The sequence below is a fragment of the Pezoporus flaviventris genome, unplaced genomic scaffold (assembly GCF_033815535.1).
Source record: "Pezoporus flaviventris isolate CSIRO_AGI_PZ_B2104156 unplaced genomic scaffold, CSIRO_AGI_Pfla_v1 ptg000025l, whole genome shotgun sequence".
Classification (NCBI taxonomy): Eukaryota; Metazoa; Chordata; class Aves; order Psittaciformes; family Psittacidae; genus Pezoporus; species Pezoporus flaviventris.
The window spans coordinates 577,748-593,616 of NW_026892573.1; the positions used below are offsets into that span (position 1 = coordinate 577,748).

The window sequence follows — 15,869 nt, forward strand, 5'->3', positions numbered from 1 at the left end:
GTTTTACCCAATGTGTACAATGGTCTGTAAATATGCAAAACAGAAAACAGTGCAGAGGCTGTAATACAGCTGAAGCAGCTGTCTCATGTAGAAACAACATGCCAAGGTCTAAGCTCACCAAAAAATAGCTTTGGCAATAGCTGAAATCTTAAATTTTTTGTTGTGTTCACTTGGAGACATTCCTACGGATTAGTATTTCAGGCAGCCACTTCTGCAATTCCTTTAGGTTTTTCCTGCCTTCCACTTATGGTTAGATCCTGACATTTACAGGAGATCCTGTATGTTGCTTTTCTCCCCTTCCTTTGCAAGGGTTTCTCAATTACAATTCTGTGCCAAAGAATGCATAATTGTCAATTTAAAAATTAAAATATAATGGCTACTGTAAGTATTTAATATTTTTAAGTCAAGGTTATCTAGTTGCATCTGTGAGTGGATGTAATGCCTCTTAATATTCCGTTGAGTGTCTGTTTGGGGTTTTAAATTGATCCAGTTATACTGCTCTTATTCTGACAATTCTCATTCATTGTGATTAGTCCTTTTAAATGTCAATTCTTTCTAATTTCTTTTTTTCTTTCTCCCTAGCTGGGTTGAAAACTTTGGCCGAGAAGGTCTAGGGCTGCTGTTGGATGTTTTGGAAAGATTGGTTGATACAAAAAAGTAAGGATCATTTCAGATAAAATTGTTAGCTTTTCTTAATAAGTAAACAGCATTTAATTACACTTTTTTATTTTATTTTTATTTATTCAGCCAAGACAAAGTTGTGAAGAGGAGTCAGCATAAGGTTATACAGTGTTTGAGAGCCTTCATGAATAATAAGGTAGGGGATTTTATTTAATCTGGAAATATAAATTACCATAGTTCAATCAGATAATATACATGTTCAATGGGTATAAACCTATGTTTAATCTGGAGAAAGAGGTATGTTGGTCAGCTGTTTTTTGAAGTCCTTTCTGCTTCCACTTTCTCTCCCTAGAAGTATACTGGGATAATAATGTGAATTTTTGATCCTGATGTCTGCCCTTATTACAGAGTAAGTGACCCAACTGGGACTTTGCTCTCCTTCAACTTTTTTGCTTGGGTGTTTGACAGACTTGAATGTCATTTGAAATATTTACTTGAGGGAACTGTCGCTGTCTTATACTAGATATTCAATACAGTTATTTGGATTCCATCCAACTCTCCTTACAACTGATTTTCTGTTGTTTAGTATGGATTGGAAAGAATTCTAGGAGAAGAGAGGAGCCTTCTCTTGTTGATCAAAGCAATTGATCCCAGGCAAGCTAACATGATGACGGATATAGTTAAACTCTTATCTGCAATGTGCATTGTTGGAGACGAAAACATGTAAGTAATGTATTTAGCCTGAAATAGTAACATAATTTTACAATATCCAATATTATAGTTATATCTGAATGAAAAGCAAAAGTTTTCAGCTTCAGAGTGAAATTAATACCTGTGCTATATTGTCAGTTTTCTGAACACCTTTGTCTCTGATTTTTTTTTTTTATTTTTTTTTTATTATGGTCATATCAATAAGAGTTTTCTTTTTGACATGTGGATCTACTGGTTAAATGGAAGTAGTTATGCAGCCATTCTTTTGATTGAATTTTTTTAGCATTACTTTTAAAGGTCCATTAACCACTGTAATCCAGTAAGTAATTTTTTGGCTATGGAAGTCTCCAAAGGAAACAAATAATGCTTAAGCCTCCTAAATTTGAATGCAAAAAATTTAGGCAGGTGAATACTTTAATACTCTGAATACAAATAAGAAATGAACAGCAAGGTTATATCTCTCTCCTGAAAGAAATGCTTTTCTTCTCTTACAGCCTTGAAAAAATTTTGGAAGCTATAACAGCAGCAGCAGAAGAAAAGAATGTTGATAGATTCTCTCCTATTGTAGAAGGCCTTCAGGATAACTCAGTTCAGCTGCAAGTAAGCAAATTTTTTTCACAGACCTCTGTAACAAGTATAATTAAAATCAGTTATTTTTCCTTACTGAACATGTTGTTACAATAAAAAGAAGGAGGAATACTTTTTCAAATGAAGGTCTAATTTCAAAATGTTGTATATAATGTTAACTTTTAAAAATGTGTCATAGGAAGATTCAGTGTTGAGAAACAGTGGAGTGTTTTAAGTTCCTTTGTTGATATCTATTTACCTAAATATTGCAGACTTTGGGACTTAAATTTGAATGTATATTTGTTTGCAAAAGATTATCTCACTTCTGGCAATATTTGCTGAAACTTAAAGATTAATGACAGTAAAAAAGCAAGTTTTTAGGCAAGTACTTTTTATAATCGATGTTTAAATCCGTGGGAAATCTGTCCCTCATGCCCACTTGATGATTTCATAAAATTGGAGCAGAGAATCTGAGGAAAGAAATCCCTCACCTTATTTTCAGTTTGTTTCAGTTTGTGCAGAAAGGCACAAAGTATTATGGTGTATTTGAGTGATGATTATAAATGATTGGTCTGAGAGTGTAAATATTTACGTTGTACTGATTTTCATGTAATTAGTTGAACTGAACACTGTTCATAATTGCCATTGTTTATGAATATTACAAAAATAGTATAAGATGAATCTCAAGTTAGAAAGAAATGATTGTGTTACTTCACTGTCACCTTGTATTAAAAAGTCCAAGTCTGACAGTAAAGATTGCTGTTTGTCTCATTTGTCTCAGAGAAAAGCTAACCATAAAGAAGTACTTGAAGGTAGAGGAGAATCATTTGTAGCTGAATTATGCCAATACTGATGGGAATATATTTTGAAAAATTGTCCCTCCTGTCTTACACCTTCTATCTTGTAATCATAGAATGGATTGTCTTGAAAGGGACCTTTAAAGGTCCAAACCTCCCCCTACCATGAGTGGGCATCTTTCACTTGATCAGGCTGCTCAAAGCCCTGTCCTACTTGACTTTGAACATGTCTCTGTCCTGAGCCAATAGGTTTTTATTTAATATTATTGTCATAGCTGAAGCTGGGCTCAGTTGCTATGATAGGACAAATTCAGCTTTGAGTTACTGCTTAGTTGTCTTACAGTATGAATTCATAGCCATGGTGTAATTTGCTCAGTGAGCTCATAACTGAGGGAAGGATAATCCTCTAATTGAAATATATAATTTTTTTCTTCTCTATTCATTAAGTTCTGTAAATGTTTGTTTATCTCAGCATAGGCTTTTTGCACCCGGTTAAAGAGTTTTGAATGAAAACAAAATCAAACCATTTATGAATTCTCTAGTTCCTTCCTTTGCATCAACCTTGAAGATTTCAAATTACTATAATGCATATTGTACTCTATTACCAACAGTGATAGTCAAAGTCGCTTAGGAACCTTTAACAGTCAACTTCAGGGCCAAGTAGGCTCTCCCCCAGCAAGGGGTGAAATGTAGGATATTTTGTTTGTTCTTGTATTTCATTTGTTGTTTGTTTTTAAAAGTGGATCAGCTTGGTATTGTCTTCATACAGGTGGTGTTGGTTCTGGCTTAGTGCAGAAAGATTTGTCTTTTTTTTTGTCTTTTTTTTTGGTCTTTTTTTTTTCCTCCCTTGTGTGCATAATGTATTTACTGTGTTGAAAATCATAGTAATTGCCATTAGGGATCAAAAAGGAGACCTTGTATTGGCAAGGCTGGAGTGGAGCAGGAAAGGAGAACTGTAGAGTAATTTTTAATTTGGGGCTGGAGAGATTTGTGTAAGGATCAGCCTAGAATTAAGATCAGCAAGGAGAGAAAGAAAAAGCTTTGAGCTACAGTTGTAGTGTGACTGGAAAGGGACTGCAGAAGTATAGACTGTAAGACAATGTATTTCCTGTTTTCCAAGGCTCTTGAGTCTGTATTTTCCAGATTGGATGCACATTTCTTGTAGGCCTTTACCTTAGGTATTTTTGCATGAATCATTGCAGTTCTACAGTATTAAATCTAAATATATGGTCTCATATTTCTCTTCTCACTGCGGTTTCTGTTTCATTTAGATTTCAAAGTGAATGATGTTCAGTTAACAAGTTCCTATTCAGTATGATGTCTTTGGCTCATATTTTGGTATCCTTGATATTAGGCAGTATGAATTTGAGCCAGGCATGCAAGCTTGGGCATGTCAGACTTTCAGGACTATATAACATTTGTCTCACTCCATCAAGGGGTTTTTTTTTTTTTTTTTTTTGCATGTTTTTTAGTCCTTCTCAGTTTACTTGCTTGGTACTTTTGTTCCTATTTGATCAACCTGAGAAATAAAAATATTAAAGTTTCATTGTCTGTTACGCTTAATTCCATTGTTTTAGTATCATCAATAAGGAAAAAATCTATATAATATATATTAAGAAAATGTTATTTTAAATATAACCAAAGAATGGTAAAGTCCAAATACAGAAATTAGTTTTAGTGTTGAATAATGGTAGTTCAGTGTCTCTTTGTATTGGTTAAGCAGCTTTATTCTTTGTTTGGCATGAATATGGCTATCAATTTTGATTCAGAAGGGAAAAATGCTGCTTTCCCTACTAAAATGCAAAAGGTTTTGAGAACTTCCACATCCATCACTGCACTTATATAAAATGTGTAAACTTTAATACTATGTAGGGTAGTACTTCTGAGTATTTTGTAGTAGCTTACAGGTATTCACAGTTCTGAAATTAACAACTTTTTGTTATGAGTATGAGGCTTCCAAAAGTGTATAGTTTTAGTACCAGTAGAAAAACTGTCTCTAATTCCCTTTGCTTAGAGTTAAGAAACCATGTGAAAACTGCCTTTCAAAGCAGTCCCTTACTTTGTTTGAAGCAATAAGTAAAAAAATTAATTCTGTGTGCTTCTCACTTTACCCTGATGGGTACCCAAATGGGCATTTCACCCCTTTTCTCCCTTTAAAAAATTAAATAAAAATATAAGGCCTTTCTAGAACTATATGTCTTGCAGATCATAGAATCATAGAATAGTTAGGATTGGAAAATCATAGAATAGTTAGGCTTGGAAAGGACCTTAAGATCATCTAGTTCCAACCCCCCTGCCATGGGCAGGGACACCTCACACTAAACAATCTCACCCAAGGCCTCGTCCAACCTGGCCTTGAACACTGCCAGGGATGGAGCATTCACAACCTCCCTGGGCAACCTATTCCAGTGCCTCACCACCCTAACAGGAAAGAATTTCCTTCTTATATCCAGTCTAAACTTCCTCTGTTTAAGTTTGAACGCGTTACCCCTTGTCCTGTCACTACAGCCCTGATGAGTCCTTCTCCAGCATCCTTGTAGGCCCCCTTCAGATACTGGAAGGCTGCTCTGAGGTCTCCACGCAGCCTTCTCTTCTCCAGGCTGAACAGCCCCAACTTCCTCAGCCCGTCTTCATACAGGAGGTGCTCCAGTCCCCTGATCATCCTCGTGGCCCTCCTCTGGACTTGTTCCAACAGTTCCATGTCCTTTTTATGTTGAGGACACCAGAACTGCACACAGTACTCCAAGTGAGGTCTCCCGAGAGCAGAGGAGCAGGATCACCTCCTTTGACCTGCTGGTCATGCTCCTTTTGATGCAGCCCAGGATATGGTTGGCTTTCTGGGCTGCAAGCGCACACTGTCGGCTCATGTTCATTTTCTCATCAACCAACACCCCCAAGTCCTTCTCTGCAGGGCTGCTCTGAATCTCTTCTCTTCCCAACCTGTAGCTGTGCCTGGGATTGCTCCGACACAGGTGTAGGACCTTGCACTTGTCATGGTTAAACTTCATAAGGTTGTCATCCGCCCACCTCACAAGCGTGTCGATGTCCCTCTGGATGGCATTCCTTCCCTCGAGCGTATCAACCGAAGCACACAGCTTGGTGTCATCGGCAAACTTGCTGAGGGTGCACTCAATCCCACTGTCCATGTCGGTGCTTCATCATGCTGAAGGTGATCAGATAGTAGCTCTTTTGGGGAATTTACTTGAGAAATTTTAATCCCCTGTGAACAGTTGCTGGTAAAGAAGCCCTTTTAAGACAAAGGTAGATAGCAGTTTTAATGGCAGTTGAGACAATTGATATGCAGGGACAAAAAGGTCATGACTGATTATCTCTAACCTCTTAGATCTTTTTTATATATATGAGTCCTTTCATACTCACTGTTCACAGCAATGCTCGAGTCTATTAGTGAAAGCTGCTGATTAGATAACGCAGTTAGCACAGAAAACTTTAGCTGAATTCTTAACTGTGCAGTAACAGCTTTTATTTTCATGGGACTACAACTCAGATATTAAACAAGTACTTTTCTACCAGGTACCCCTTCTTGTGTTTGTGCTATACCTCCATTTGGTGTTTTGCTATCCTCTTAAATAGAAGATAGGAACATTGTTGAAATTGAGAATTCACTCTAAATGTTGCAATTGCAATACTTAAGCTAAATATATTAATTTGGCTTCACTGAGAGTGTTGCCCTAAAGTTCCTGAAAATGGGTAACATTTTGCTATGTGTATCTTGTGCAGACACAGAAATGTCTGCTGAAAGCTCTCTTTTTTTGAGCTAAAACTTATATTTGAACATGTTCTTTCCACTGAAAGGCTCTTTATCTTTTTGAGACTTCACAAATGTTTGCCAGATTTCTTTTTTAAAACCGGAAAAATCAAGGTTGCTCATGTGAATCAGTTGTAAACTTTTATAACAGTGCTATTGACCTGGTGGTTAATTTGACAGTGTTTTAATGAAACAAAAGTTTACAGTTGTCAGTTACTTGGCATACTTGCTTTGATTACCAGCTTGATATATGTAGGCTTGCTGTGTGGCAGTTCAGCTTGACACTAACGACTGACCTTTTCAGTTTTGAATTGCCTAACATTTCTGCTACTTGAAGGCTGCGTGTATAAAAGGCCTCCATATACCGATTTTTTTTATTTTTATTTTTATTTTCAGTGAAAGCTCTGTGTATCTACTTTTTTTTTTTTTAAACCTAACTATATCTTCCCTTTTACCTTTTATAAAATCCAAAGCTGTGGAAAGCATACCTTAATATTTTTGGTTAAAGACAAGATTGGTTTGACCTTAGTTTGAGACTATACTAACTATAGCCTGGAGTAATACTGAGTTTCTGGATTTGTTAAAAGTAAACATAGTTTAACATTTTAAGCCTGAGCTTGAGAAAATATGCTCAGGGTAATCTGGTGTCTTCTATACTTCGGATATCAGCTGAAAAATTCTAATATGTTGGTTGTTCATGTCACATGTCACAGCTCTTCTGACACAACCCATTTTGATATATTTTAAGACAACCGGAACAACAAATTTTGTGTTGTACAGTTCTTACGCTTCATGGAGAATCAAATGAATGCTTCTACTTTCTAATTATCATCTTTCCTCACTGTCTACTAAACAGGCGATTTAACTAGTGGAAGAGTGCTGCTTTTGTGTAGAGTTCTTGTTGCAGATGGCAGCTCCGTTTAATTTTTCCAGTTAGAACTGAGAACAGGTACGATGTTGAAGCAAGGTGCAATTCCTCCTTTTCCAATTAAGTTCCTGAAAAACTAACATTGATCATCCCTGTGGAAACCTGCAGATGTTTCATGCTTGTAGTAGAAGAGCTTTTGTGACAAAGTAAAAGTCTATTCATCGATTGCATTATCCTCATACTACTTTTCATTGTCGGGGAATAAAATTTCATCTTTCTTTTTCATCTAATAACGTGAAATGGTATAGTCTGTGATATTTTAGTTAGCTGAATCACTTAATGAGTCTTGGTTGCTCTATGCTAATGACGTCCTTTCCGTCACTGAGTATGTAATAGGATGAATTAGAGCAAAGCTCACCTTATCCAAATGTAGAGACTGACAAGTGTTCAAGATCCATGTAAATGTACATGCATCTGGATGGTACATCTCAGTCATTACTGAGAATTTTTTGTCATTAGTAACAGTAAATAATTGGTGAACACTGATACAGTTTCTATACCAAAGCCAAATCTACAGCCAATTTGATACTGGCAAGCAGAATTTAACTTAAATATGCATCTTTAGAGCCCTTTCTACAAAAGCATATTTGGAGTAAGAGTGAGAAAAGTGAAGTAGGAAATCTTAGTGCAGTTCCTCTTATTCAAATGAGCAAGTTATAAGAGGATACTTGCCACATAGTATTGATTGTCTTGTTTATGCAAGGAAAAAGCTATTCAAAGCTAGTGGTATGTACCTGACATTTTCCACCAGAAAAGGATGAAGTATGGCCTGCCTGGTCGTCAACTGGGAGAAATGCAAGTTTGAAGTACAGACTGTGGAATCCTCAGAAAATGCATCCTGTGACTGGATAGACATCATCAGTTAGGACTGGAATTTGAAGCTGTAACTTTTCACATAGGAGGATATATCTGATCTCATTGGTCTAGTTTCTCATGGAGGAAAGTATTCAAAATTTTTACTTTCCAAGTGAACTGTATCATCATCAATGAAAAAGTCACTACCAGATATGTGTGTCCATCAATATATGCCCATCTCTTAGATAAACAAAGTATTGTAGATTTCCCTACCATGTAACAGCAGGGTGTTTAAAAACATTTCATATGGAATATATTTGCAGACCTGAAAGCTCTCTGAAAACTAACAAGATGGATTATACTTAGTTGAAGTTCTGTAGGGATGAAGAAGGAAAAGAAGCATCCAACTGGACTACCGCATGAAGAGAAGACTTTGCTTTTGGCTCGTCCCTGAAGAAAAGAAAATGTCTATATGCCTTCACTGCATGCCTGTTGTAAACAGAAGGATACTCTCAAAATGTAACTACTGTCTAGGTTAGAGGTGCCGTTCTGGAAAGAGTACTTAGAAATTGCACTCCTCAGCACCACAGCAAAATTTTAGAAGGTACACGAGAGAGCTGTGTATTATCATATGCCTTTTGCTGTTACAGCTGAAAATAATTTCATTTCTTCATGGATATTCTCAAGTGCAGACTGACAAGAACCTCCACCTACATCATCTACAACTTTTAATGAATTGCTTTTAGATATAAACCATTTGCCCAGCATGTTTGCTCACAATGACTTGTGAATTCTTAGGAAGCTAATTTACCTATCATTACTATAGTTATGCTACCTCAGCAGTAGTACCTCTTCTTGTATTGAAGATGGAACATCTTTTTTGATGTGAACACAGCTTTCCTATCTTATGTCCGTGGCTGAAGATTCAAAAGGCTGTCAGTCTGTTTACAGAATCTTATCCAAGGTAATTGAGTGTAAAAGAATGCAGTTAGGGCCCACTCATCTGGAGTGCAAGCAATGACTGATTGCTCTGTGTCCCAAGAGTTGACATTTATAGAGCTGTCAACTGAGGTGTCACAGGTATTTTAAGTGTTATGTGCTTTGAGATTTGTCAAGGAATGATGCTACATTTGAGATAATTGTTCTTCAGTTTTTTCCTCAGTTAGGAACACTGAACATGAGCCATTATGAGTGGATACTCCTTGGAATTGTGTGTAGTATGAATGCACATAGAGGCCATCACTTGAAAAGAATTACTCACCTGTAGCTTCCTTTCTTCCTTTTTTTTTTTTTTTTAACTCTTTGGACCCTGTTTTCTTTGGTGTGACCCTTTATTAGCATCACTAGAGAATGGATGGTCTCTTTCTGTGGAAGAAATTACTATATCCATTGTTTCTACGGCATTTCTTTGATTAGTAGCTGCACTCTGGAAGTAAGAATCAAACTTGTGGTTTGATTAGTGATCTGAAGTGAGTAGTACTTTCTGGTAATTTAATGATTCTAAATTCCAGTCTGTTTCTTCAGAGTTTTTAAGCATGCTGTTAAACAGATTTAGCACTACTTCAAGGTAATAAGATCCTAATCTGGTATTTTTAAGCAAAAGTCATGTACCTCTGTAGCTAAACAAAAAACAAAACCAAACAAAAAAAACCACAACAAAACTCATGACAGACTTTGTTTTTCTGAGGCCTTTTTGTGATTGAGACATTCTCACTAAACAAATAGACACAGATGGAAGTAAAGCGTGACACTTTGTAGATCAGGAACAAATGGCTGGCATTTGTAACCCAGATGGGACACATTGCAGCAACCATAATGGTACTCTTTACAATATGTGTTCATGTTTAAGCTGATAACTTGGGTCCCTAGTCAGTAAAGACAGTCGATCTTAGAGTGCCCTGGTCACTTCATGTGTATTTTAAAGAGGATATTTTAGAACATAGATCTTAAAGAAAAGCTTTAAAGAAGAATCTAGTTGTGATTAACAAGAATGGGAGTTTAGCTATGCATATAACTACATATAGGTATCTGTCTACATAGAGGCATGTAAATGTAGGTATCTCAGGCTTGAACTGTGTTGTCTTGACAAACTCTTGAGAACTCCAAGTTTATTCCTGTTTGTTACATAGACACTAGTTGAACTAAGCTTGCTACTTTTTTAACGTTGACTTACTGTCAAACATAGGATAATATTAATATATTGTTATTCCAACTGCAGAGTTTAGGATTGCAAAAAGTTTCTTTGTTCTTAAATCTTCCCTGGGTTATTGATTAAAGTAATTTTCTTAAAAGCTACTCTAATGCTGTTCACCAAGTTTGAGTTGTTTTGGTTTTTTTTTTTCCCCTCTTGGTTTTTACATGTTTCCCCAAAATCTAACTTTCCAAACTGCAGTTTAATAAACTGCTCACAAGCTTGTTTCCTCCTTTTGATAGAATTTAACATGTTGTTTTCCTTATAGATTTTTAGGTTCACTGGACAGAACTATCTTGCTGCACTTTACTTCTAAGTGAATGAATAATTTGAAATTACTGCAATTGTATAGTTTAAATATTATATACTAACTGCTGGATACTGAATTATGGTTTCATAAGTTTTCATAAAGCAAATTTTTCAAAGGTAGATACATACACAGTGCCTTGCTTAGATCTGTGTTTGCTTCATGGATAAACTTTTCTCACCACGCTTTTTGTTGACTTTTGTTTTGGAACTTTCACTATTACTTTGTCTTTGTATTATAGAAATAGATTGTTAACATAATGCAGCAGTCTTTGTCTTGTTTATTCCAGGAAATCAAAAGTAAATTCTGCTTATAACCTGAAGTTCAATTCCCATGTGATCAAATTCGACTAAACTACTGGAACAGCAGTACTTTTTACTGATGTGTTTCTTTTCATTGTCATATCTTCACTCTGTGCTATTTCAGTAGCAAATCTGTACGTGTACCTTGTTGATTTGGAAAATTAAAAGAAAATGCCTTTTTTTTTATTTATTTGGCAGTAATTACATCTGTAGACATCCTTTCATCAAAATTACATTGCTGTCTCAAAGATAAAACTAGATTGCTTTTGATCAGGATTTTCACAGTAGCATACTTTGTTCAGTCTCTGATTGCCTTATTGATAATTTAAATCAAGTGTGATAAATGCTGATTCCTTGCTTAGCAGTCCATTCACGTAAAGGTTTGCATGAGAATATACTGTGTTTTAAACTGCTGATGACAATGCCAAAGGTTTCAATTCTGTTGTAATCAAACAACATGGAGCTTGACTTTATTTGAAACGTAAATGTAACCTTGCAGTACTGTACCTTATTATTGGCTGTACGATAATGTTGTCCAGTGGAGTCTACAGTTATTGAAATGCCTCACTGATGTTGACAGTAGTACAGGTGTTTATGGCATCTGTCAATGTGCTGAATTACTGGATTTGAATGACAGAGGTAATTCAATCAAGAAAATGGAATTGAGTGAAAGCACTCCAAAGAGGTAAATTGATGATGGTGTATAATAGGTTTCAACTAAAAAAAGATCAAAATTAGATGAAGTCAAAATGTTCATCATGGCTACTGTAGAAAAATAAAAATACTGATAAAATGGATGGTTTGGTAAAGTGTACCCATACTAAAACAAGTATGAAAAGGTTTAAAAATAAAGAACACAGCCTGTATTTAGGTAATAAGAGAATATATTCTGTAAGGTATTGTTACACTAAAATTTAACTGTTTTGCTTGCCTGCATTTTCTACTATTTGTTGCATCCACACTCTCTGCCACATTGTGACCCTGCAACTTGTGCAGGTTGAGGGCCTAGAGAATACACCTTCTAGACCGAGGCAAGAATTTGTTGTTAGTCTAAATGAAGTCTTAATGGTCTAATCAAACTACTGTCAGTAGTGCTAACACAAGACATCGCATGTTTCTACTCTTCTATGCTGCATTTTACTTAGGGCCATATGGCTAGCTGCTAGTTACAGGAAACTGTTATGAAAGAGTAGACTTTATGCCACAAACTTGTACAAGGCTAAGCAAAATCTAAAGCTAGTAGGATGATAGTCATTCTGTTATGAGACAAGTCCTGATGCATCTAAATAAGTCAAAACAAAGCTACAGGCAGGCGAGCCTAGTCTCGATAAAGCCTGATGAGTATGGAAGCATGTTAGCCTGTTACTAGCAAAAATAACAGCTACAAGGACATGTATTCTAAATAAGAATGTAAAGGACATGACAGTTAAATATTGAATATGAAGAGCTTTTTCAGTTTCCAGAAATACTTGTCTGTGCAACAGTAGAGTCCTAATTTCTTATTAGGTGCTGTTAAGATTGGTTTTATTCAGTTCACTTTTTATGAGTGGACTGAGCATTTTTGGTGGGTTTAAATTTTTGTTGTTGTGTGCAGATATAGGTAAGCCTAAGTATGTTCTTTTTATTTATATTTTGGTATTTGTGGTTTCCTTTTTTGGGTGTTAGCACCACTTTTTGTTACCTAGTGTAGGATGATGCTTCAGTAGTAATAAAGAAATATTAGAGTTACTCTTAGAAACCATACCTATACAGAAACAGGCTCCAGGAGTAATACAAAGGTTTTACTAGGATTTGAAAAAAAATAAATGGCAAGTTAATTAAGTCATATTTTCCTTTAGGTTTTTTAAAATGCTGTAGACATGCATGTAGAATCAAATTGCATAAAATTAGGGAAATAACAGACTCCGGGGAGGAGAAGTGTCATAACAGTTGTTCTGACAGGCATTACAAAGATGAAGAAGCCACTGTGACAGTTAAAGCCCCAGATTGCTATAAATTTAGCAGCTTTCCAAGTGGGTTGTTCAGAGAAGGATAATAGGATTGTTTCTTATTTATAACTTTAAAGAAGTTTGAAATCTGAAAGATCTGTCTCAAGGGAACATATTTAAGACAGAATGGTCAAGGTTGTGGTTCTATTATCTATATTCCTATTTAACTAATCTCATTTAAAACTGACTGTTGGTAATGTAGTGCCAATACCTTTCTGAAGCAAAACACACCCTATGTATCTATTCCTTGTTAATGTGTAGGGTTTTTTACTGTTACTTATTAGGCCATGATCTAATTGATCTCAATGTAAAGAATACGAAGAAAGAACAGGAACAGAATTTCATTGCTTTGCAGTTTCTAGCCTTAGAATTTGTTTATTTTCTTAATATTTTTGTTAATTTTTTATACTCTTTGCTAACATCAAATATAAAGACTGTCTTGCAGTGAGGAAAAAAATGATAGTAAGGAAACATCACTTCAGACCTTATGTATGTTTACATTGATTTTTATATGTTGAGAATTATACTTATCAAGGTATTAGCTATATGCTAAAGTTCATTTACTAAAAGGAACTTGCTGTTTGTATAAAATTAAGCGGAGTGAGGGACTTTCATTTTTATGGAAATTTGTAAAGCAGTGTTTGCTATTTATAGCTCAGGTAGCTGACAAGAAATTTAACTGTCTTAATTATAAGATTACAGTAGATTGTTAATTTGACATGATGTAATTAGTAGTTTGTAATCTTTTTGACTGTGATGCATATTGAAATCTAAGAAATAAAATAGTTTAATATTTCCTCTGTTACAGGTAGCTTGCATGCAGCTCATCAATGCTCTCATTACATCTCCTGATGACTTGGATTTTAGGCTTCACATCAGAAATGAATTTATGCGTAGTGGATTGAAAGAGATATTGCCAGTAAGAGTCTTCTAGTCTCACTTTGCATTACTATTTAAATTATTAGTCTATTTGAGCTTGAGAGGGAGAATGGGAGACCAAGTTCTAATAAATTGTTCTCAAGGGCATTTTATTAACTCTGAGCATGAACAGTTAGATATGAGAATCACTGTTAAAACAGGAATTAAAAGGTGAAGTGTGCTCTCTGAGCTTTGTTGATTCCTCAGCATTTTAGCATTCTGATTTAGAACATATGACAGACTGCTGTGCAGACACTTGTTAAGCCAGGCTGAAGCCATGTTTACTTTTTAAGTGTTTAACTCATTTTCTTGTAATTTTAAACTTAAAAATACCATAGACTTATGGAAGATACTAAAAAGATAAGGTTTATTTACCTCATATGGAAATGCTAATTCTGCAAGCCTTCCTACTATTTCTTCTTTGCAGCAATTGAAATGTATAAAAAATGAAGCATTAGATATTCAGTTGAAAGTCTTCAATGAGCATAAAGAAGAAGACATGATTGAATTCTCTCACCGTTTAGAAGATATTAGATCTGAACTAGAATATCCTTTTGATATCTGCAAAGAAACATGAACAAAATTAAGTGTATAAAGGACATTCTGGTATAATTTGTTTACAAAATGTTACCAGTCAATATTTGTCTGATTTTTTCTTTTTTTTTCCTTGCTATTATTCTCCTTAACACTTTTACTGAAGTAAATGATGTTTACAACATGGTGTGGAATACAGTTAAGGACACTAATGCTGAAGGATATTTTCTTTCTATTCTCCAACATCTTTTGCTGATAAGGAATGATTATTTTATACGGTATGTTTAATACTATGCTAAATGTTAATTATGGGGTTTGTTGCCATTCAGTCCATTAATAGAAGATTTCTTCTGTAAATGTAATGATAAATGCAGCTTTATCTTTTTCTGTGCAGATTGTAGTTCCTAATTATTCCTATGTGAATTTATGTTCCATAGTATCAGCTCTGAATAAGATTGCCATCTATATGTTCGTGTTTCCTCTGCTTAGGATACAATTTCATATGTAAATGTAGAAAACTATTTGTGTTGATATCTGAACCTTGTTGACTGCAAGTATAAGGGATTAGGTCAGGTCTCTTAATTGGCTATAAATCATGGTAGTAGCATTATAATTTTCTGGTGACTTTGAGTCAAAGATCAAAACCAGGTATGCACGGAAGTGCACTTTATACAAAAATCTGAACATGTCCTTAATTTAGAGTAGCTTTTGGTTGGGAATTGAGTGTTCTCAATATACATTATAGGTCAGTGTGAACATGGAAAATTCGTCAGAAAAATTACAGGGAAATAGTTAGGAAACTCTTAGGTATTTAAAGCTGACAGATACTTTCTAAAATCTGCTCATGTAGTTTTTGAGGAAACTGGAGAAACCAGATGCGAAGCATACAGAGAAGGAAATCCATCTGTTTTCTTCATAACATTCTACATAACCTGGTGTTTCAGGCAACGTCTAGCATAGATGTACCCTTAAAGTTTAAGATTCCTTGCCTGACATGGGTACACCAGTGCTAGACCTCTTCCACCTTCAAGCTGTGAATTCAACCCTTTCATGTTCTGAGCAAGTGACACGGCTGTCATACACCCACGCAATTTAGAACCAGGTGATTGCATTCTTTTTACTGAAGCAAGGCTGCAATGAATCCATAGCTGCAAATTCATAAACCCAGAAGGGGTCAATATGAAGGAAGAGTCTTCTCTTTACTGGGAAGAAGCAGGAGGGAGTCCTTCCTTCTTGTATTTCCGTAAGGGGAGAGATGCAGAGCTTATAATTAGGGCTTGCACCTACACTTCTGTGGAAATAAGTGAGCCCAGGACTTTTCATAGAATCATAGAATAGTTAGGGTTGGAAAGGACCTTAAGATCATCTAGTTTCAACCCCCTTGCCATGGGCAGGGACACGTCACACTAAACCATGCCACCCAAGGCTTCGTCCAACCTGGCCT

At 35.6% G+C, this 15,869-nt stretch overlaps 1 protein-coding gene across 2 annotated transcripts in view; it reads left to right on the forward strand.

The window, feature by feature from the left end:
- Positions 1-15,869, forward strand: part of DIAPH3 (diaphanous related formin 3) — a 230,889-nt gene that overhangs the window by 40,669 nt on the left and 174,351 nt on the right. For both annotated transcript variants that reach the window (XM_061457257.1, XM_061457256.1), the window contains 7 exons: positions 583-657; positions 748-817; positions 1,208-1,344; positions 1,827-1,932; positions 13,782-13,892; positions 14,319-14,437; positions 14,587-14,703. In XM_061457257.1, the coding sequence (XP_061313241.1) occupies positions 583-657; positions 748-817; positions 1,208-1,344; positions 1,827-1,932; positions 13,782-13,892; positions 14,319-14,437; positions 14,587-14,703 (735 nt within the window). The remainder of the gene's footprint in view (positions 1-582; positions 658-747; positions 818-1,207; positions 1,345-1,826; positions 1,933-13,781; positions 13,893-14,318; positions 14,438-14,586; positions 14,704-15,869) is intronic.